This window comes from Sebastes umbrosus, chromosome 4 (genome assembly GCF_015220745.1).
Source record: "Sebastes umbrosus isolate fSebUmb1 chromosome 4, fSebUmb1.pri, whole genome shotgun sequence".
Lineage (NCBI taxonomy): Eukaryota > Metazoa > Chordata > Actinopteri > Perciformes > Sebastidae > Sebastes > Sebastes umbrosus.
In genome coordinates, this window is record NC_051272.1 from 32,114,388 (window position 1) to 32,137,392 (window position 23,005).

The window sequence follows — 23,005 nt, forward strand, 5'->3', positions numbered from 1 at the left end:
TATTGATATTATTACACTTCCTCTCATCATTTTCTTTTCGTGAAAAATCAAATGTCATCATATCAAATGCAAAATATGTTTTTATTTTGTGTCCGTGACATGAAATAATAAAAATCCTCTCCCTCACCCCATGTTAAACAATGGTGTACGGTCATAGACCTGCTCTATATATAAAACGTCTTAAGATAACTTCTGTTGTGATTTGACGCTATACAAAAATAAATTGAATTGAATTGAATTGAATTGAATTGAATTGAATTGAATTGAATTGAATTGAATTGAATTGAACTGAATTGAATGTTGGTCTTGGTCACATGACAGAAAAGAAATAATAATAATAATAATAAAATTAAAATAAAAATAATTTTGAAAAGTAAATGAATAGGAAAAAATAATAAAAAAGAGTAAAATATGTTTAATTAAATAATCAATTTAAAAAATTTGAAATGTGCATTAATATTACTATATTACGCCTATTCTAGCCTGTTGTGTGTAATACTGTTAATCATTTAATAGAATAGCTGAAAAAGAAGAAACATGTTAAACAGATATAGGTTATTTATTATTATACAAGGTAAGGCTATACTTAATTGCCCCACAGGGAAATGTGTCTTGGGCTCACACGACACACTGTGTAATGTACATTTCGATGATAAAACACATAACGTTACTGTGTAGGAACCTTTTGGGGGCGGAACCTTAGATCGTGTGTGTCGTTTCCAGGAGGTCAACGGAACTTCTGTCCGACACTATTTTGCATCCGTGTGGAAACAACATAGCCAGCTGATAGATAGTCCTCAGTTGGAGCTGCTGTTCGGGGATTTAACACGTGCATTATCCTTTACCTGTCAATCAGTAGGTTTCTGATCATGTTGGGGCTTTTAACGCCCCAGACTCTTTGTGTTAAAGCATTCATCAAAGCTTTCAGACAGACAAACAGACCCAGATGTTCCTCAGCCAGCTGTCGGTCTGAGTACATCCGCAGCTTTATCTCAGAGAACACAGAGGTGGTAGGAGAGCAGAGTCTGACCCCGGAGGTCAAACTGAGGCTGTTCACACCAAACTGCAGGTTCTGGAGAGAGAAACCAGACCTCTGGCCTTTTGAAGACCCCTACTGGGCCATCTACTGGCCAGGAGGACAGGCTCTCTCAAGGTAATGTCTGTAATATCCCCACAATAAACAACAGTTTGATGTGTGTCTGGTGCAGCTGCTAGAGTTCTTACAAAAAACAGAAGAAGTGATCACATCACTGCAGTACTTCAGTCCCTACACTGGCTCCCAGTAAGTCACAGAATTGACTTTAAAACACCACTGCTTGTTTACAAATCACTAAAGGGGGTAGGTCCAAATTACATCTCAGATGTGCTTCAGCAGTACACACCTACTAGACCTCTAAGGTCACTGGGAAAAACCCTATTAGTAGTACCCAAGGTCAGAAGGAAACGTGTCAGGCTGCTTTTAGCTGCTACTCTGCTCAACTGTGGAACAAACTCCCAGATGAGATCAAACATGCACCAACAGTGGCCACTTTCAAATGTGGACTCAAGACCAAACTGTTCTCAGACGCTTTTCTTAATTGATCAAATGCTGCATTTTACTGTGTTTTGATTGTTTTTTCTTTTTACTTATACTTTTATATTCTTTTATTCGTTTTCATCTTATGCACTTTGTGCTCTTTTATCTTGCTTTTATATATGTAAAGCACTTTGAATTGCCTCTGTGTATGAAATGTGCTATATAAATAAACTCGCCTTGCCTTGTTAAGTCTCATCTAGTCTCATCACCTTTGTGCAGGTTTCTCCTGGATAACCCTGCAGTGTGTCGGGGTAAGACAGTCCTGGATCTGGGGAGCGGCTGTGGAGCCTCAGCCATCGCTGCAAAACTGTGTGGTGCTGCTCATGTAGTTGCCAATGACATTGACACTGGTATGCATCTATATTTAATTTGACTTTTCATCCAGTGTTATTTTTTCTAGTATCATTGTGTATAGGGATGCACCGATACCTATGCTCAGGGAATGAAATTAGCCACCTGCCAAATACAGGGTAAATGTTGGCTGAGGCAGGTACAAATATCAGGTCACCTGCCACCAGTTTTCCTTATATTAAGAAATATTATTTTTAAGAAGCAATTCCTAAATCAAATGTAGTCAAGGATTAAGGTTACATCATATATTCCATAAATCTACGGTCTGGCACTACTGACTCAGTGTTTACAATTCTAAAGCGTTCTACCTAGATTTCAGATGTGACAGACAAAAAAATGTAGTGGCCGGTAGAAATGTTCAGTGACCTGCCACAGTGGCAGGTGAGGAAATAGGTTCATTTCAGATCCTGCCTATGCTAGATCTGATATCGGGCCGATACCGACTCAAATAGCTGGATCTGATATCGGTGACAATGGAGCTATATAGCTCAATTCTGTTTATATACTATATACATCATATACTGGAATTTTAATTCCTGTTTAAGTTTTGATCAATTTGTTGCTGCAATAAAAAGGTTTACACCTGAATTGTAATTCCTGTTAATTCTGAAGATCTCTTACCGAGCTGCTGGTGCACAATCCCTATAATATAGAACAATTCAATAAAATGTAAATCTATGTATTTATTGGTAACATTTTGTTTCACAAAGTTAGTAAAGCAATGTTTAAGTCGAGCCTGACGTTGCCATACAGATAAAGGAATGATCCCAGTCAATTCCACACAGTGAGGCATACAGTTTATTAATTAAACACTCCGATCGGTACTTGGTATGGGCCGATACCCAAAGCCCAGATATCGGTATCGGGACTAAAAAAGTCGTATCAGAGCATCCCTAATTTCGTACCTTGAAGTCAGATTTTTTACTCCCAAACATTTTAGTATATAGACAACATCAATAAATACAGACATCCACTAAAGACACACTGACTACACTGTCATGAGGCCCTGTTGCAAAAATGTGCTGTTGGTCCCCTGTGTCAGTCATTGATATTTTAACAACATGTCAAAGTGCAAAACTCTTAATTCAAAACGTCAAACTGAGTGTCTGTTATTGTACATTAAACACTAATAGTACAGTAACATATTTCAGATAATTACTGTAAACATAATGCTTGAAGTCAAACTTTTGTGATAGATACAAAGCAGAACATTTGAATTAAAGTAAGTAAACTGCAGTGAAGTGTTGTCACAGTCATTGTGTCTTGTGTGAATACACATGATTTGCTGTGCACATAATAATACAGTATAATCTAATAAATAAAATGAAAGTTGAAAGGTCTTTCTTACAGTAAATCATTTCAAATACTGACTTCTGCCCAATTACATATTGTCTTGTTGCTGTTTGTATAACAACAGCACTGTTTTGATGAGAATTGTTTCATTTGATAGCATTTTTTGATAGAGACTATTTTATTATGAAATGCTACAGTGATTCAAATTCAATGATGAACATATGCAATGTTTTGATTTAGATTTTTTCATTTTTTGTATGATGTGATATTTTGTTAAGAGCTTTCGAAATTTAATCTTTGTTGTCAAAATTGAGCTAACGCAGTTGTAAAATACTGTAATATGATACCTGGAGTCTGGTCAGTCGGTGCAATAGAAGGTAAAGCACAAAAGACAAACTGCTGTTTGTGTTACAGTTGCAGCCATTGCGACCCAAATGAACTGTGAGCTGAACGGTCTGGAGCCGCCAGTTTGTCAGACTAACAACATGATTGGTTCACAACCCCAGGGCTTCGACCTGATCCTCCTGGGTGACATGTTCTACGACGAGGCCCTCGCCACCAGCCTTCACGGCTGGCTGGACCGCTGCATCAAAACCCACGGCACCAGAGTCCTGATCGGAGATCCCGGAAGAGCCCAGTTTGAGGAACACGGCATCCGACGACTCCTGCGTCAGCTGGCTCAGTTTGAGCTGCCCGAGTCTGTCAGAGAGGAGAACTACGGTCTGACCTGCAGCAGTGTTTGGAGCTACCGTCCTGAACTCTGAGGACCTGAGAGGATACAACGTGCTGTCGCAAGGACTGTGAGGTGTGATGTGATTACTTTGTAGCTATTTTATAGACTCAAGGTCACTCAGTTGTCACTTGTTGCCTTACCGAAAACTATCTTCTGATATGTTTTTAATACCAAGGATGCTATTTTTTTTTTTTAAACTTACACAAGGAATGTTGAAGTGCAGTGTTGACATTTAGATTTGGAGCAAAATCATGCGACGAGTCCACTAAGCCCCACACCTCTTGCTCACAAAAACAAAACAAAGTCTTGGAATAAGTGGCAGATATGGAGCCCCCATATGTTCAATATTACACAGATAAATATTTAATTATGAAACAAAGAATGTCATCATTGAATTATGTTTTTTTTCTTTTTATTATTGACTTTGGGGCTCCATAGAGTTTGGTTTTGTGGGACACTAATTATTTAATACAAATCTTCAGCCTTGTTCTCTAATAGGCGAGTTGTGCAACATTTCTTATCATGCAACATTTGATCTGTGACTCAGAGCCCTGAGGCATTAGTAACTGTCTCATCTGTAAGTGGAACTGAAACCAGTGGGACTGCAGAGTCCTCTTCAATAGAGAGCAATACTGAGGTGACAAATTGATCATTAGGAGAAACATTATAAATTGACATTACAGAAACACGGTGTAAATGTCTCACTAGATGCCGATCACTACCATATATTTTATAAATGTCCAAAAATGGTTTATATATATACACAACACAAGATATTATTAATAGCTAGTAAGAAAGCTATCACAAGGAAATGGGGTAGAGTGGAACCCCCTACACACGAGCAGTGGATGGGGGTAGTAGAGGAGATATACATAATGGAGAAGCTGACATATCGTTTAAGACTTCAGGAAACACAGATGGAAGACAAGTGTGAGAAATGGACATTATTTAAAAATCAAAACAGCGACGAAGACGGCAGAAAGGACAACTGATTGAGTTGGAAATGTCATGAGAATGTATGGAATAATGGAAGTGTAACTCCCAAACACGAGTCCTGTATGTATTGTTCCCTTTGTTTGCAGGTGTGACTGTGTACATGCCCATATGTTGTTGATATGTGTATAACCTTGAAAAACATCAATAAAAACTAAAGTGGAAAAAAAAAAAAAACTCAACATAACTTCAGACAAACAATACAACTGGATTTTTTTTTCAAACTGATGATTCATCAAGTCAGTGTAGCTACATATCGGGGAATGAAACACAAATGAAATGTATCCTAAACAATACCAAGATTGCAAAAAAACACCACCGACTGCAGGAATACCTTCACTGTATATCTGCCTACCTCTATTGCCAGCAGTAAGGCACCAGTTCTTACCTACCGTGTGTAAGTGTGAATCTAATCCAAAAGCTACAAATGACATGAGAAAATGTTCTAAAAGTAGCCTAATGTGTTTTATTGATCATTAATACTGAATGTAGATTGTGAGGAGACAGAATTCAAAGTTTCAATTTGCTATAAGGACAATTTGACAAATGTGTACATTTGTGTTGTATGTATAGGCTCTTATCATTAAACCTGCAGTAGTACACTACAAGATGTTTCTGAGAACATTTGAGGAGAGAAATAGGCATTACAGTAACAGAATATTGATTCACATTTGATCAGCGCTGCCTAGTTTGACCGTTTGATCAGAGTTCGTGAGGGATTGACAGCTGGCTCACGCAGACGGCAGCTGGACGGCAGACTCCAGATCAGCTCTGACTGGTTGTTTTCCTCCAGTCTGTGAAATTTTGCAAATGCCATTAGGAGCACTGGAGGACACCGGAGGACACAATTTTTTTTCAGATTACCTGTCTCATGCACTACTGTCAGGATATACTTTTTAACTTTTTTTTTTTTTTTTTAAATCACATTTGCTCCAACTTACCTACTTCAGCTTTAAAGTCTCTTGTTTGAATCACTTCAGGACAGTTAAAGGTAGGCAGTATTGATCAATATGAGGTGTAGTATTGATCAATTGTACAACAGATGTATAATCAAACTTCATCCTGTCAGAGATGACACAAACTGAAGTACACTCCCAGTAAAGTTTGTCACTATCAAACACACACAAGACCTCTGACCCAGTGAGGAAACGCAGTCCCGCTACACCTTCTTGGGTACGTTGGTGATGATGGGTTTGGGGCGCGTCTTAAAGATCAGCTTCCGTTTGATGAGGGCAGTCACAGAGTAAGAAGTGGAGGTGGGTCCTTGCTGGTTCGTTTCCATAGGCACCTGTGTGACATCATCGTTGTTGTTGTTGTCGTCGTTGTCATGGCTGCCAAGGCCATCCTGCAAATGGCTGGAATGCTTGGTGAGGACAGCGAAGGGTTTCTCAAGTTTGACCTGCTTCCCATATAGAATATGATGTCCTACAATGAGCACTGGCACCCCCTGGTGGAAAACGAAAGACAGACAGCGAAGTGAAATGAGACGGGGATGAAAGGGAAAGGATGAGAGAGCTTCTACTGATAACCATTTAGAGCTAAAGCAACACAAGTACAACCTTGTACCTACTAATGTGTCTTGATACGGTGGGTCATGGAATTTGGTTGCCCAGCAAGGTTTTGAACACTCATTAATTACTAATCAGAGGCTCTACCGAACCTCTGCAGATATATTCACTCTGTGCCATGAGGTGGTAAAAACTACTTATTGAGCCTTGAAGACAAGAGTTGGCAATCAAAGGAAGACCACTACGACTAACAATCATCTTCTTGATTAATACAACGGCAGAAAAAAGTGAAAATTGTACAAAACAATATTCAAGGTGAAGTTTTAAAATTGCTAGTTTTGTCCGATCAACAGTCCAAAACCTTAAAGATATTAATTTTACGATCACATGAGACAGAGAACTGTGGTAAATTCTCACAATAGAGAAGCTGGAACCAGAGTATTCAGCATTTTTGCTTGAAAAATTACAAAAAAAAATTGATTGGCTAATCATCGTTTCAGCTTCAGGTGCCTTATATTTTGAGGTGGGCCATAAGAAAAGAAAGGAGAGTAAAGAAATTAATAAAAAAAAATTAAAAAAAAATTGATCAAAAGCACTACATGAAATGCCATATATACATAAATGATAAAAACATGGGGAGATTCATTGGGTCACATGGAAAGCTTAGATCTTTATATCTGGTGTTTTTAATGCTGATAAAATAATCATCTCATACACATACAGACAGTACTCCACTATACTCTATATTATACTAGAATAATAAGAGCAGCCATAAAACACTTTAAAAGCACAAAAAATACATTGAAAATTATAACTAAGTGAGGAAACTGCATCCAGTGTTAAGTTCAGACCCTGCAACCAGCCGAGCTGGAGCCAGCCAGCCTTCGAGCAGCTGTCAATCACTCCGAACTCAAAATATTCTGTTCCTATATTGCTTATTTCTCACATAAAATATTTCCAGAAACATCATGTAGTGTACTGTTTAGCTGTAAAATGAGAAAGTTTGTGACCCGGCTACCATTTTGAAAACAGTCGAGCCAAAACCAAGTACCGCCCACTGGCCGGAGCAAACTTTAGAATAAAAGACATATAAACTATTATAAAAATACATTCCTCTGGTCCTGAGTATTTATTAGTCACATTTATGTCATGATCTACAATCAAAAGTAATGTATCCATTCAACCCTGTTACTCTAATTTCAACACATATCATCTTTATTAAAATAATCTAAAATGATTTTTCTCAGCTCATGAAGGTTTAACCTATTGTGCTTTTAATATCATGAATGATTATATGCATAATGTATTTGAGCAAATATTTAAAAATAAATACTGAAATTAATAAAAAATAAAAAAAGAAGAAAAAAAACGTGTGACTATTGAAAAGTTGGGTAGGATGGATTTAAAAAGCTGCTTAAATTGATATAAGTCAAGTCTGATTTTAAATTAAATGAGTATTCAATGTGAATGTGACTTTTTTTTTAACTTGATGATAAAGGATTTATTAAACAACATTAATTTAAAATATACTTTTCAGGTTCAGGAGTATTGGTAACAAACATAGCACACAACAAATAAAACATCTCATAAAAACAAATAAAACATCGCATAAAAAGTGTACCTTTGATACCTGAGCTGGACCGTTCAAATGACTTGATGGTTAATAAGCTGTTGTTTTTAAATACATAACAGAAAATTATACATTAAATGTTCACGTATGGGTCGATATTGAAAGCCCCAGGTATCTGTATGGGTATGGGGACTGATCAAGTCAGATAGGTGCATCCTTAGAACAAAATGAGCTAGTTGTGTTTGGTCATCTCAAGTGTTTAGTTTAGCAGCAGTGTGTTGTTCAGTGTGTAGTTTTTACCTCTCTGGTGTAGACTAGGTCTCCCATCACGTCTCCTGCCAGACCAGAGTTGTGTCTGGAGATCACCTCACCCTGCAGCTCCACCAGCAGCCATTCTGGAGGACTGATGCCATCCACACTGCTTCTGCAGGAGCAGACACACACACACACCAACACCATAAGATAAGATAAGATATTCCTTTATTAGTCCAGCATTGGGGAAATTTGCAGTGAATAGCAGCAAAGGGGGTAGTGCAAAAAACAAGATGCATCAGCTAACACAGTAAAAAAAGAGCAAAACAAAGTGTAAAAAAATATGAACCATTTAAATAGAAGGAAGTATAAAAATAGGAGCAGTATATACAGTATTGACAATAAACAGACTATTTACAAAATTGCACAAGTGGAAAATGATATTGCACAGTGAGAATGAATGAATCAATCAATGAAATTCCACCTGAAAATATCAGGTTATTGTCAGTTTTTCGGTGTGTAAGTGGAATGACCATGACCACGACCAACACCCACTAAACACACCTACCTGACAAGACTTCATATTATTACAATGTCTAAACTGGAGGAGATCCCCACTCCCAGAGCTCTATACCAAGAGAGTCACACTCAAACATTAGCTTCCAACATGTGGTCTATACTGCCTATACTGATGTAACTCCTCTTATCTTAATATCTTATTCACTGAAACATACTGTGCTATATATATATATATATATATATATGTATATATGTATATATACTGGGGACGTCCTCCACATATTATTAACTTGAAGTAACGTTAGCCTGCCTATAAATCGGTAGAAATACAAACGTGACCTTACCTTACTACTATCTGAACCATTATTCAGACGCCTTCACATTCAACTGATCCCAACCATGCCAACACAGTGTGTTTATGTTCCCTAGTATTTCCCGCCAGCTGTGCGTGGCTGGTGGCTAGAAGGGAACCAGCAAACTGTGGAAAGTATCGCGAGATTATCAAAGTTGGCATTGACCTCCAACGGTTCGGGCAGCTAATCTCGCGAGAGGTCTTGCAGGTTTTTGCAGCTCATTTTGCTGCTCCTTTCGTGACGCGCCCCGTGCGTGCTGTCAGCGTGATGACGTGTTTCCGTTTATTCTCCCTGTTTGGAGAGATTCGTTTCCGGTTCAGAGGTCCTCAACGTGGCTGCTGATGTTTTCCAGCGTGTTGAGTTGATATCAGAGAAACAGCCGGTAAACAATGCTTTATAATGACGTTGCTGTTGAACTGAAGTTAACTGATAGTTGTTATTTTGTGTGAGGGTTCTGGTTTAGCTAACGGACATCAGGTTTAAAGCTTTAATCATGTAATCAGCAGCTTTACTCATCATGTGCCTGTTTGTGTTGTTCTGAATAGTGACCATGGCTGAGTTCAAGGTGCACCGGGTCCGCTTCTTCGACTACATGCCCGCTGCTATCCGGACTATGGCGTTCAACAGCCGGACTGAGCGGCTGGCTGTGGTCCGGGCGGACGGAGCTCTGGAGGTCTTCAACTTCTCTGACAACTACTACCAAGAAAAGGTGAGTTCACACCTTAGAGGAAGTCCAGATCACCATCTGCTCAAATCCACACTCTGTATTATTAGTTTGTTTATTTGTGTTTATTTGTTTTGCACAATTTAAGACTATACAACATAACAAAATCAATAAATGAATAATATACAGTGGAGGAAGAGGCAAACAAAACCACTGGGCTTATCTGAAGCCTCCACCTAGAGACAAGATTAATATAAAGAAATAATATGACTACATAATAGTGAAAACAAAACAACAATAACAATACAGTAAATATATATAAAAAAAGATTAAGTGTGTGTGTGTGTGTGTGTGTTTAGTGTTTGTGAGGAGGATATTGATTTAAATATCTATAAAGACTTCTGGGCAATCGTAACCAAACAACATATAAACGACTGAACATGTCCATGCGTAGTTTTGTGGTTGAAGGAAGCTTTGGTAATTAACTTTTAAAGACATTCAAACTGCTGTAGTGTGTGTACATATGTATATGCTTTATTAAAGAGGGCTCCTTAGTGCTGAAATCTCAAGTCACATTCTCCTTTCCATGCACCTTTTTTCACGGATATGTGTGCAAGGTCCTTTATTGTCATAATATGTCGATTCCAGCAAAGCAGTCATTGATGAAAATCTCTGGTCTCAGGTTCCTTCAACAATGCTCATTAAATATGTTTTTATATAAAAGGGGAAATCACACAAGTAAAAGCAAAATGATAATCTAAGGCATTAAATAGGGCAGTTAAAATAAATATATATAAAAAAGCAATATAAATTTGTAAATTGTAATTTAGTTGAGTATTTCAGATGGGTAAACAGGATGTAGTATGTATATGCATGATGAGAAGTAATAATAATATATAATATGTACATACAATATAAATCCTACACACTGTACACACCGTATATGGTAACACTTTATAAATTATAAATTGATAGTTAAACTCAGTTAATAGTTATTTTACAAACAATGAAATGATAGTTAGTAATGCTTACTAATTATTAGTAATGCTACAATTTCTGTTATTTCATTATTAGTTTGTATAATATGAAATAATTAGTTTATGAAGTATATGTTGTATCATAGCTGATAACAATCACATTCTGATTACATTAGTAAAGTATGTATTAACAGTTTATTGTTGCACACGTTGTAACATTTTATATACCATATTAAGTATTTGTTAATAATGACCGAATGACTTGTAAACCTTTTAAGATATCATTTGTAAAACATCTATAAACATTACATAGATAGATGGACCAGAAACCAATTATTAACCATTGATAAACTAACTATCTAAATAATGTTTATAGATGCGTTACAAAGCATTTATTAATCATTTAACAAGATGTTCTAATCATCAGTTGTAACTTTATAATAGCCATCCAAATAATGTTTATAGACAGTTTACAAGTAAATATCTATCTATGTGTTTATAAATGTTTTACAAAAAAATATCTATGTATGTGTTTATAGATGTTTTACAAACAATTCCTTAAAGGTTTACAAATAATTTCAAATAATAATGAACAAATACTTGGTTATTATAAAGTGTTACAGAGAGCTGCATAAAACTGGAGTCAAATTCCATGTATGTATGTACTTGGAAAAATAAATCAGATTCTGATGGACAAAGAAGCACTGAACTAAAGTATTGCATGTGTTTGACGCTAGAAGGCAACTGCAGGTATAACCTCCAGTCCTGTTTTGATTTTGATGCACAGGTCATCCCAGGACAGGACGGCAGTGCTGTCGAGGCTCTGTGTTGGGTGGGCCAGCGTCTGTTCAGTGCTGGTTTGAATGGAGAGATCACGGAGTATGACCTGGAGAACCTGAGGCCCAAGTACACAGTGGAGGCCTATGGAGGACCAATCTGGACCATCAGTGGCAACAGCCAGGGAACACTGCTAGCGGTCAGTCATGACCTTGTGGATATTAGATTTCCTCTACGCTTGATGCTAAAATTCTTCGGCCCAGGCTAATGTTTTTCCTTGGTTGGAATTGAAGCGACTAGCCTCATCCAGCCGTTAAGCTTTGATTATTAACTAAAGTGATGTTTTCCTTGTTAGGTCGGATGTGAGGACGGGACAGTAAAGATGTTTGAAATACTGGAGGAGAGGATTCAGTTTCAAAGAAACCTCGACAGGCAAAAAGGTAAGAGAACAAGCTGATTCAGAGGTATTTCTGCTTTTCAACTGGCAGTTATATCCATAAATCCATATTCATACATGTGCTTACATAATGAATGGCAAATGAGTAAACATGAACAAACATTTTGATCTAGAAATAAGATTTGCTCATGCTCAGAGTGTAGGATGGCCAGGAGGGATCACTGGTGTGGTTTTAACTTTATGAAGTGATAATTATCCATGTTTGTTTTCCTCCATGGATAGATGTGATTCATAGGGGATGAGTAACTTTTGACCCTGCCTGTGACTTCGTGGCATTCAGTGTTTCATTTTGTCTTCTGGGATCTTCTAGGTCGTATTATATCTCTCTCCTGGCATCCCTCTGGTACACTGATTGCTGCTGGCATGATGGACATGATCAGAATCTTTGATGCTGAGACGGGTAAGTCGATACAACTCCATCCTGAACTTATTAGCATCAGTTAATATATTCAAATGGAACATCAGAAGATTATTTTTGTGTATGGCAACTCTATGTATTCTTTAAAGTTATAATATGCAACAATTTCCTAAAAAACTATGTATAGACTGATCATCACTCAGTCATCACTTATGCCCCACTAGCAGTATGTGGTGGTATCTGTTTCTGCTGAGACCCTGCAGCGCGCAGGGTGTGCAGCCCGTCCAGGTGGTCAAAAAACGCCGTTTTGTCACGCCCCTCGGCCTCTTACACCAAGGCACAAGCGTTGGGCTATACAATCGATGGGCACAAGTCCCCCTTTAGATGCTTTGCGGCCATATTTGGCGGATGAGAATGGGTTTGTTACCGCTGTGAGTTTCCCTGTTCCTCTGTCTCTCCTCTGCTGTGTCAGTTTGACCGAGGCACACACATCAGGCAGAGAGGACAGTCTGCCTCTCGGCTGCATTCATTCAAACTTCAGCAACTCGGCAGCTTCCCGCAGGGTTGTACGGAGGTGTGCGGAGTTAGCTGTGTGTTTACTTGTGTTTTAGAACGTTAACTGCCATGAAACAATTAAACTTTAAACTGCGGTGTTGCATATTGTCCCTTTTTAAATGTCCCCTAATGATATGATTTTAACCTTTTATCATTAGGGGCTGGGCAGCTATACTTTCGGTCCCTCTTGTTTTTGTCAATATTCTTCGTCTTCGTCTTTGTCTTCCTCCTAAGAAATCTGCCTTCCCATGCATAAAAATAAACTCAACTTTGCACATAGGTCCAGTGCTATGCTAAACTTCCTCAACTGGCTTTGAGAGACAATAGTCCTGATGGTGGCGCTACAGCAACCGTCCAAAGTTCAAACCTTTGAAAATTCATAACAAATCAGCCATACATGCTACAACTTTACAACTTCCACCAAAATGTAGCCCAGGTGTGCAGAAATGTTCATTTTAAACCTATCTCCTCCCACATTTTTTGCTCAATTGACACCAAACTTGCTGCATCTTCAGATTGTCCTCCACAAACCATTCAGGCAGATTTTTGAATTAACAAACACTGAGCCAACAGTGCATCAAAATGTTTTAGTGTAAACAGAACTGTAACAGAACTGCTGCAAAGTCCTACAAAATAAAGCTCCAATGTTCATGACAGTATTTTGAATTCTATCCTCATGTGAACCATTACAGTCAATGGAAATCAATTATTTTAAACATCACTCTGTCACTTATGGATCAATCAATCTTTATTAAAATGAATTACAGATATCTCTGTGTTGTCTACATGAAAGGACGCACATTCTCCGAATTTTGTCTCAGACTCAATTTTTGACACTTGTTTGAAATCTGCTTTTACATGCACCGCATAGTGTGATGTCATAGTGTGATGTCATAGTGTGAAGTGGTAGTTTCTCCGGGCAGTGACCTCACCAAGATACTGACTTGCCCTTTGGTGTGTGAGGTTGTGTGTTCGAGACTCTATCAAGGCAGAACTAACATGCTTATGTCTTAAAGGATTAATGATGATGGACCGTTCTGTACTCCTCATTTGTCTTCCTCCTCCTTCCTCTTCCTCCTTAAAATGCCCGGCCCTGACCCACAGCTATAATTTTTGTTTTGCTTTTGCGTATTTCAGGCCGTGCCACACACAGACTGCTGGTGGAGAGAGGCGTCGGAGCATCCAAGAGCAAAGAGGTGGTGGTTTGGAGCGTCGCCTTCCTGTCTGACCACACCATCATTAGCGGTGACTCTGCAGGAAAGGTCCAGATCTGGGACGGACTCACAGGAACTCTGGTCAGAACCCACCTGGTCACCAAGTGGGACGTTCTAGCTGTGTCTGTTACACAGGTAAGGGTGTAACCAAGAATTAGGACACATTACGCGACTTCTGGGCTGGTTGTAGGTACACGTCCCCAGAGAATCAGTGATGTTAAACTTTCTAAATGTTTAACAGGATGAGAGCAGTCTGGTAGCTGGGACATCAGAGGGCACGGTCATCCAGTTTCAGTTCCTCTCCTCTACTGTTGACCGTCAGGATAAGGAATGGGTCCGGACTAGGACATTTAAAAACCACTCGCATGATGTGAGGGCACTCGCCCACACCGAAACTGCCGTGGTCTCTGGAGGTCAGTGTTAAATCTGCTGTTGGTGTTTGATTGATCTATACAGTATATTTTGTGATCACGTTTTAAATTGAAATGGAATGTAAACAGTAAAGGGATGAAGTTACAAGTTCATCAATCAAAGTAGGGAGGAAACAAAGCAAGTGAGCCCTCAAATCGTCTTTACTATAAATCAAGTAAGATCTACAAAATACAAGATATCACACCCCCCCATCTTATTTCTGATGATCAGGTCTAAACTGAAACTCAACTATTGGATGGATTGCCATAACATTTTGTACAGGCATTCATGTCCCCCTCAGGAGAAATGATAATAAATTAGGAGGGATCTGCTGCCATTTCGGCAACCCACTGTGTCATCACCATTCATATCTATACAACCAGTGTGTTTATGATTAAAGTAGAAGTACTCAGAACTTTTACTTAAGGAGTTCATTTTAAAAACACAACATAACACATATTATTCTGGAGGCTATGTAACATGATGGAGAGTATACTGCAACTTCCTCACGGACGCGCATATTGCAAGGGCGCGCTAGGAGACCACAAGGTGGCAGTGTTATCACAGTAAACAGTAACTGCCTGTCAGTGGCGATATGAATGGAGTGAATAAACATGCTGTTACTTTGGAATCTATTCTATGTAAGTTTATGTCCACCAGTTGCACTCACAAAATCAATCCGACCTGCCTGATGTCATCAGGAAGTATAGGTGCTGGGGACCGACTTCCAGCAACAAAAATGTAAAGAAACAATGACGTGGGAAGCAATGTGTATGATGCTGGCCGTCTTGTGTTTGGAAAAGCTTAAAATAAAGAAAGCTAGTTTTTCTGTCAGGACGTTGTGAGGCGTCTGTTGTTGTTCACTATGACACACCAATAAAATGATCAATTGTCACGCCCGACGCCCACTTTCGTTCGCGACACCATACATTTGTTGGGTCACGCTGATATTGTGTGAACCTGGCATTAGTTGTGTTTACACTATACTCTAAAAAAGTGTTATTGATGACATTAATAGTGATATCCAATATTTAGAGCTATCAAAGTTCACGCGATAATTACGCATTAACGCAAATTTGTTTGTAGGTTGTAGCGGGCTCACTTTTAAAGCTAGAGTGAAGATACTGGTATCATAAGAAACTAGAAAATAGTCATTCTAGCTTGTCGCGAAAAAGGCTAAATAACGCTCCAAACTTATGCTACATTTTGGCGAAGAAAAAACTGGCATGGCCATTTTCAAAGGAGTCCCTTGACCTCTGACCTCCAGATATGTGAATGAAAATGGGTTCTATGGGTACCCACGAGTCTCCCCTTTACAGACATGCCCACTTTAGGATAATCACATGCAGTTTGGGGGCAAGTCATAGTCAAGTCAGCACACTGACACACTGACAGCTGTTGTTGCCTGTTGGGCTGCAGTCTGCCATGTTATGATTTGATCATATTGTTTTATGCTAAATGCAGTACCTGTGAGGGTTTCTGGACAATATTTGTCATTGTTTTGTGTTGTTAATTGATTTCCAATAATAAATATATACATACATTTGTATAAATCAGCATATTTGCCCACTCCCATGTTGATAAGAGCATTAAATACTTGACAAATCTCCCTTTATGGTACATTTAGAAAAGATAAAAAATGTGTGATTAGTTTGTGATTAATCGCAATTAAATATTTGTATCGATTGACAGTCCTACCAATATAATTTTAATGCAGAGGCATAGCCATGGATTCCTCTTCTATGGCTGTGTTTAGACGCTGTGTGCAAAATCTCGTCCTTGTTATTCATTTCAATGAAACCACTAGAGGGTTTCAGCAACAAAAAGTGAACCAGGCTCAATCCGACATCCTGCATCAACACATAAACTAATCCAAATGTCCAAATCATGGGAAGATATTGTGCAATGAATTATTTCATAATTTCATCTAATTTCATTTCCATCTTAAATAGGAACTTGTAATGTGTCAAGAAGATGATGATGTTTTGATGTTTGTAATCCTGTCAGGTATGGACACCCAGCTGGTAGTGCGACCTCTGTTGGACAAGGTGGAGAAGAACACCCTGGAGTCAGCACTGCGCAAGATAGCTTTCCCACATGTCAGTACATATATATTTAGTAGAAAAATAAATCTCCACCACCTCTCAAAATTGTTCTTAATGTGATACATCTTTTATTGATATTTAAACATGATTATATAGGGGGTGGGGCTACAGGTTGATAGGTCACAAAATATATTCGAATAATATTCATGCATTAATCAGCACAATATTAATATATATTTTAAAATGCTGTTTTGGCTTTGTTATTACGGGGTATTGATTTCAGCACAAGGCTGCAACATAACATCATGTGAATACTTTCTGCATGCACTGTAGAAGAGATAGATAGTTCATGACTGTTCCCATAGCGACCTGCTTACCTCCGTCTGTCTTCCATGTAGAGAAGCATGGTTTGTTGTGCAAAGAAAGCAGGACTGCTGCTCTTCCAGTTCCCCGATCATTTAGAGCTGTGGAGACTAGGGGAGAGCGATGGACATGGTGAGTAAAACACACACACACACAAACACACACATCCATTAATGCATTATAATGCAAGAAATGGCTAGCAGTAAAAATGATGGCAGAAACTAAAGGGGATCTAATTAACAGGAAAAACAATAGTGAATATTAGTGTTTATCTGAAGAGTTATTATAGTGTAATAATTGTTTGTACTGTGTGTGATAACAGGAAAGCCTGGTGACAGTCTACCTGTGAAGAGGAAACCAGAGAAACTGATCCAGCTGAAGAGAAAGGTGTGTACTGTTTCTACTCTTTGTTTTACATTCAGAGAGAAACTGAGAAACCTCAGTGGAAGCTTAACTCTGCTGTAACTGTCTGTGTTAGATGGTTAAAACAGTCAAAAAGTTCAACCTTTTTTCAGTGATAACATGTAAATGTTGTGTTGTGAGCTTGTCCTGCTGCCCCCAAGTGGCTAAAATCAGTTATTGCAACTTTAACCAAACCAAAACCTATATAGTATTTTATTTTTCATTCACATAATCTTTCTTTGACCTTAACAGCGTAGGTTTTTTTTGGGGGGGGGGTTTCACTCAACTTTAACCATATCTTAACCACACTGCCTTTGAGAGAATAATATCTATTTTTTTCTTTTAATGGAAGCACTTTATTAGGGTGAGTCTTTTACAGCAAGACCCCAGTAGGATGTCGTTAGACAAAGCCATATATACTTATCTACTGGAGGGGTTTTAAAGGCCATTATTGATAGTTGTGTGGTTGACATGTTTAGTCAACATTGTGTATGTACTAATATCCATTTTCCCCATGAAGTGTGCTTGTTGCATTTTTTTTATGAGATGCTAAATCTTGTTCCAGATGTTGAAGGCAAGAAAAACTAATTTGTGAAAGCATGTTGATGCTCCCAGTCTTAAACTAGCAGTGACATTTGCTGTGGAACCTATTTGGTCACATGTTTACTGTGGTGTTTTGCAGTAGAGAGTAGTGCTGGACAAAACAAACTAATCTACTTTCCCACACTATTGACTTGTAAGGCTGTTTTACAGTATTACACCACAACAACAACCTCTTTCCTAGTCTTGTTCAAAATTATAGACAGACATCCAGCTCTCCAGGAGGTTGACCTCACTACCTTTGGCTGTTTTGTGCCTGTTTATTTAGTCTTTGAGTTGGAGGATATTGAAACAGAAAGCTGACTTTGTGTGCTGACCTCTGCAGGGAGAGGATCACATCTGCTGCAGTGCTTTGTCTCCATGTGGAGGCTGGCTGGCATACTCTACCGTCACCAGTTTCCGTCTTTACAGATTACAGAACAACAACATCAGCATCGCCAAGGTGGGCTCATCAACACTGACACTGCTGCTCCCCTGTGCTACTCTCTGTGTTAGTCATTGTTCACACATTAACATTGTAATATGTATATGATATCTCTAACTGTAATGAACCGCCTGGGGGGGGTCTTTTCCCTTTACAGAAAGACAGTAAACTTACCAGCTCACTTATTCCAAGTCTGTTCAGAGCATGAGCTAAATACAAGTTCTGTAAACATTCAATACGAGTTTGATCTCCGTGTTACACTCTAATAGACTTTGTATGTAGGTAATGAGGAATGAACCATGATGAAGCTCACCCCTTTCCGTCTCCTTCCTCATCCTCCCTCTAGGTGTCCAAACTACCTAAGGAGCTTCGCTCGGCCCACCAGCTCTGCTTCTCCTCTGACTCCTCCAAACTCTTTGCTTCCTCCAGCCATTCTTCAGTCACTGTTGTTGGCCTCAACCAGACAGAGTGCAAATACCTTCATACCCTCAAACCCAAGTCAGGTGAGTCCAGTCTGTAATATTGTAGAATTGTGAGCAGCACAGTCCACAGAGTCAAGAAATGTGATCATTTTTGTGGAAACCACGGTCACTTTACAGTAGCAGAATATCTGTGCAACTTATTTTTGTGGCTGTCAATCGATTAAAATAGTTAATCATGATTAATCACACATTTTTGTATCTGTCCAAAATGTACCTTAAAGGGAGATTTGTCAAGTATTTAATACTCTTATCAACATGGGAGTGGACAAATATGCTGCTTTATGCAAATGTATGTATATATCTATTATTGTAAATCAATTAACAACACAAAACAATGACAAATATTATCCAGAAACCCTCACAGGTACTGCATTTAGCATAAAAAAATGTCCTCAAATCATAACATGGCAAACTGCAGCCCAACAGGCAACAACAGCTGTCAGTGTGTCAGTGTGCTGACTTCACTATGACTTGCCCCGAACTGCATGTGATTATCATAAAGTGGGCATGTCTGTAAAGGGGAGACTCGTGGGTACCCATAGAGCTAGGGCTGAGTATTGGCAAGAATCTGACGAAACGATACGTATCATATACAGGGGTTACGATGCAATATATTGCCATACTGTTGGTAAGGCGATATATTGCAATTTTTTAAAACCTAATTTTAAGAAAACAGTCATCGAATAAAGAACACACCACCATGTGCATACAATCTGAGTTTTTTTTAATGTAATCAGAACAGTGGGATCTGCATTTGCATTTATCACAGGTCCAGACCGTACTCTATAGTTTCTAGTTTCATATGATGCCAGTATCTCCACTCTAGCTTTAAAACTGAGCCCGCTATAACCTCTGAAAAATCAATTGCGTTTATGCGTTAAAGAAATTAGTGGCGTTAAAACAAATTAGCATTAACGCGTTATTATCACGTTAACTTTGACAGCCCTACTTAAAGTTAAAAGTTACACCACTTAACCTAGCATCCTGCAGCTTTCTAGTCTTCAGTGTCTAACCAGTCTTTGTGTGTGATGTCCAGGCTCCAGACAGCCAGTCCACCTGCTGTTTGCCAGCGAGGATGGCAAATGGCTCGCCACAGCAAACACACACTGTGAGATCCACGTCTACAACCTTGACAAGCTAAAGGTGAGTTTGAAGTCCATCCGTGCTATTTCTTGATTAAAGCCAAAGCAACAACAGTAAACCCCCAACACCTCTGTGTGTTTGCAGCTTCATTGTACAGTTCCAGTGTACAGCTCATGTCCCACTGCCATAGCCATCCACCCAACAACCAGCAACCTTGTTGTGGTCCATGCTGACCAGCAGGTAAACACAGCATCAGGTTTTGTTAGACTCTACCGTTAATCATGCTTTCCACAATAAAAGACAAGTTGAACATAAAGTTTCTCAAAGATAATATTGAGATGGACACACTCTACAGGTCTAGTTACAGTGTGTGTTTTCTGTTGTGTGTGTGTTGCAGATCTTTGAGTACTCTCTGGTGCAGAAGGAGTACACAGACTGGAGTCGGAAGCTGCAGAAACAAGGACTGCACTCTCTGTGGCTGGAGAGAGACACGCCCGTCACCCACGTCACCTTTAATCCTAAAAATCCAGCTCACATCATACTGCACGACACGTTCATGTTCTGCATCATTGACCAGAGTCTGGTACGTTAAACTCACACCTGTCTGTCATGTCGACACAAAAGGAGCGATGACAATAGAGAGGCGAAGTTGTGCCATGAATGACACATATGATGTTCGTCAGTTTAAAGCATCATTTTGCAAGTCAGGAAAGTCTCAGTTTGTTGTAAAACCGTCCGTAATACGTCATTAGAAAGACGACACACCCAAAAGTGTCGTAGTGACGTCTCTCTTTCTGAAGCTACGTTGTCTGTGTGTTTCCTATTGGGATGAACTCACACCAGCAACAGGTCTGATCAGTCTTCCGCTTCCCAGCAGTGTTATTTTAGCAGCTATTTTAGATTTAGTCTTAGTCTTAAGATGAAAATGCTTATTAGTTTTAGTCACTTTTTATTAATTTTTATCCTTCATAGTTTTAGTCGACGACAACTCAAAACAATTTATTCCAGTTTTAGTCACCGAAAAGTCACTTTTTAGTCAAAATGTTTTCAATTTTGTCAGCTATTATTTTAAATGTAAAAATGTTTCATGTAAAGTTTTATCTTATAATTATCTGATGAAAAACACAGGTTGAATGATTAAGTTAATTTGAGTCCTCCTGAGTCTTGGCACTCATTAATGATGCGTGGTTCAGTCGCACCCACCGGTCCGTTATGAGAGCCAATCCCCCCCCCCCCCCAAACATGTAAAATATGTGTTACTCAAATGAAAGGGGCAGGACTATTGCTTTATCAGTGCCATGCCTGTTTCAGTTTTCTTCCTCTCAGTGAAAGAAGGATGGTGACGGGGGGTTAAATAATTCTCATGCTATATTTTTGTGTCTCTGTGTCCACATGCAGCCCCTCCCTGAAGCAAAGACTATGCTCTACAATCAGATGACACTGAGGAGTCTTCCTGAGCCAGATAGGATCAAACACAGCCACGCCTTTAAGATATGCAAGAATTTCCAGGTACTTTCACTGCCTTGCCCGGCTTCTAAGTGGGGATTCCAACCAAAAACAGCACAGGGGGGGGGAGTTTGATCGAGTTAATGGTGTGATGATCCTCAAAGTCTCTGTCTGAGTAACGGATGAATGCCTTTTAAAGCCTTATCAGATGTCAAAACACTGCACAACGGGTTGGAATACTCACAACACAATGGAGAATAGAATAGAATAGAAAATAAAGCTTTGTTGTCATTGTACATGGTACAATGAAATTTGGAAGGCTTCTCCAGCTGAGTGCAGTTAAAAATAGATAGATCAAAAAACAGATTGCCAATCTGGAAAGTTATCATGATGTCAACTATTTTACATTAGAAATTAGAAATGCCTCATTCACGTTGCAAAGTAATCTACCAGTAATGTGAGCTTGCCTGTGTTTGTTTGGCCAACGCAGTGCATTGTTAGATTATTGTCCTTATTGTTATTGTTAGTTTTATCTATTTCTTTGTTATTATACTATTGTCCTGCACCAACAAAGCCAAAGAAAATTCCTCGTGTATACCCCTTACACCTGGCAATAAACACCCTTCTGATTCTGATTCTGATGTTGTTTTGCATTGCAATACAGGTGTCAGGGACCACAGTACTCACTTCTTAATTTCATTATTATCCAAAGTTTTAGTGTAGATTTTCCTATGTGATCTAAATATTAGGGCTGGAGACAGTGAACGCAGCATCGTGGCTGCTACAGTAACTCTCATGACGGTGAACCGGAGACAGTGAACTCAGCACCGTGGCTGCTACAGTAACTCTCCTGACTGTGAACCGGAAACAGTGAACGCAGCATTTATTGATTTCTGTCGGGATGTAATGAGAATTTCGACAAAACAAATACAAATATTTGTGAAGAGCACTACCAACCCTAGCTTTAACTGAACTGATAATGATTTTTTAATTTAATTTTTCCATTAATCTTACAGATGTTTTTTGTTCTCCTGATATTCTGTCCCACAGCACCTCCTGTGTGTGAGTCTCTTGGATGACCATTCTCTGGTCGTAGTGGAGCGCCCCCTGCTGGACATCATGTCTCAGCTGCCTCCACCTGTCCGGCAGAAGAAGTTTGCTACATAAAGGAAGTGAATGCGTCTCAGCCCAGATGTTCATGGATCGTTACTCCTACATCTAAAATCATTTTCAACTAGTGTTCATGTGTCACCATTTTGTAAAAAAAATGCTTTGATAAAGTAATAAATGGAACAATTTACTGTTATTGTTGTTTGACTGAGAAGTGTATTGAATTTATTTGATAGAATTACTTATTTATATTTTTGTTCTTTTTTTTATATGTATATACATATTGCATCATAAGTACAGACTGTATTCACATGGATTGAAACCATAGACTGTATATAAAGACGGCTCAACGGCTCCCCAAAAGTGAAGCCAAAACATCTGTTATTTTGATAGCTACGCTTTCATTACTGTAAAAAGAGGAGAAAAAAGGCGCTGACGTTGGGGAATCAGCTTGTGGCTCTGCTTCAACTGTGAGAGAGCCTGTGGACG

General features: G+C 38.9%; 3 protein-coding genes across 3 annotated transcripts; 2 read left to right on the forward strand and 1 right to left on the reverse strand.

The window, feature by feature from the left end:
- The first annotated feature begins 701 nt into the window (after positions 1–701).
- etfbkmt (electron transfer flavoprotein subunit beta lysine methyltransferase) lies at positions 702–5,137 on the forward strand. Its single transcript, XM_037768695.1, has 3 exons — positions 702–1,153; positions 1,796–1,926; positions 3,635–5,137. The coding sequence occupies exons 1-3, from the start codon at positions 870–872 to the stop codon at positions 3,982–3,984; spliced, it is 765 nt and encodes a 254-aa protein (XP_037624623.1). The 5' UTR covers positions 702–869; the 3' UTR covers positions 3,985–5,137.
- A 673-nt stretch (positions 5,138–5,810) lies between these two features.
- chtf8 (CTF8, chromosome transmission fidelity factor 8 homolog (S. cerevisiae)) lies at positions 5,811–9,290 on the reverse strand. Its single transcript, XM_037766113.1, has 3 exons — positions 9,140–9,290; positions 8,325–8,448; positions 5,811–6,393 (listed from the first exon to the last, which is right to left on the reverse strand). Exons 1-3 carry the CDS (start codon positions 9,157–9,159, stop codon positions 6,106–6,108), a joined length of 432 nt encoding a protein of 143 aa, XP_037622041.1. The 5' UTR covers positions 9,160–9,290; the 3' UTR covers positions 5,811–6,105.
- Positions 9,291–9,390: 100 nt separating this feature from the next.
- Positions 9,391–22,727, forward strand: utp4 (UTP4 small subunit processome component). Its single transcript, XM_037766109.1, has 17 exons — positions 9,391–9,530; positions 9,694–9,857; positions 11,577–11,765; positions 11,922–12,006; positions 12,334–12,423; positions 14,074–14,285; positions 14,392–14,563; positions 16,569–16,660; positions 17,005–17,101; positions 17,292–17,356; positions 18,297–18,413; positions 18,742–18,898; positions 19,914–20,020; positions 20,105–20,200; positions 20,358–20,543; positions 21,359–21,469; positions 22,457–22,727. The coding sequence occupies exons 2-17, from the start codon at positions 9,699–9,701 to the stop codon at positions 22,571–22,573; spliced, it is 2,052 nt and encodes a 683-aa protein (XP_037622037.1). The 5' UTR covers positions 9,391–9,530; positions 9,694–9,698; the 3' UTR covers positions 22,574–22,727.
- Positions 22,728–23,005: the final 278 nt, after the last annotated feature.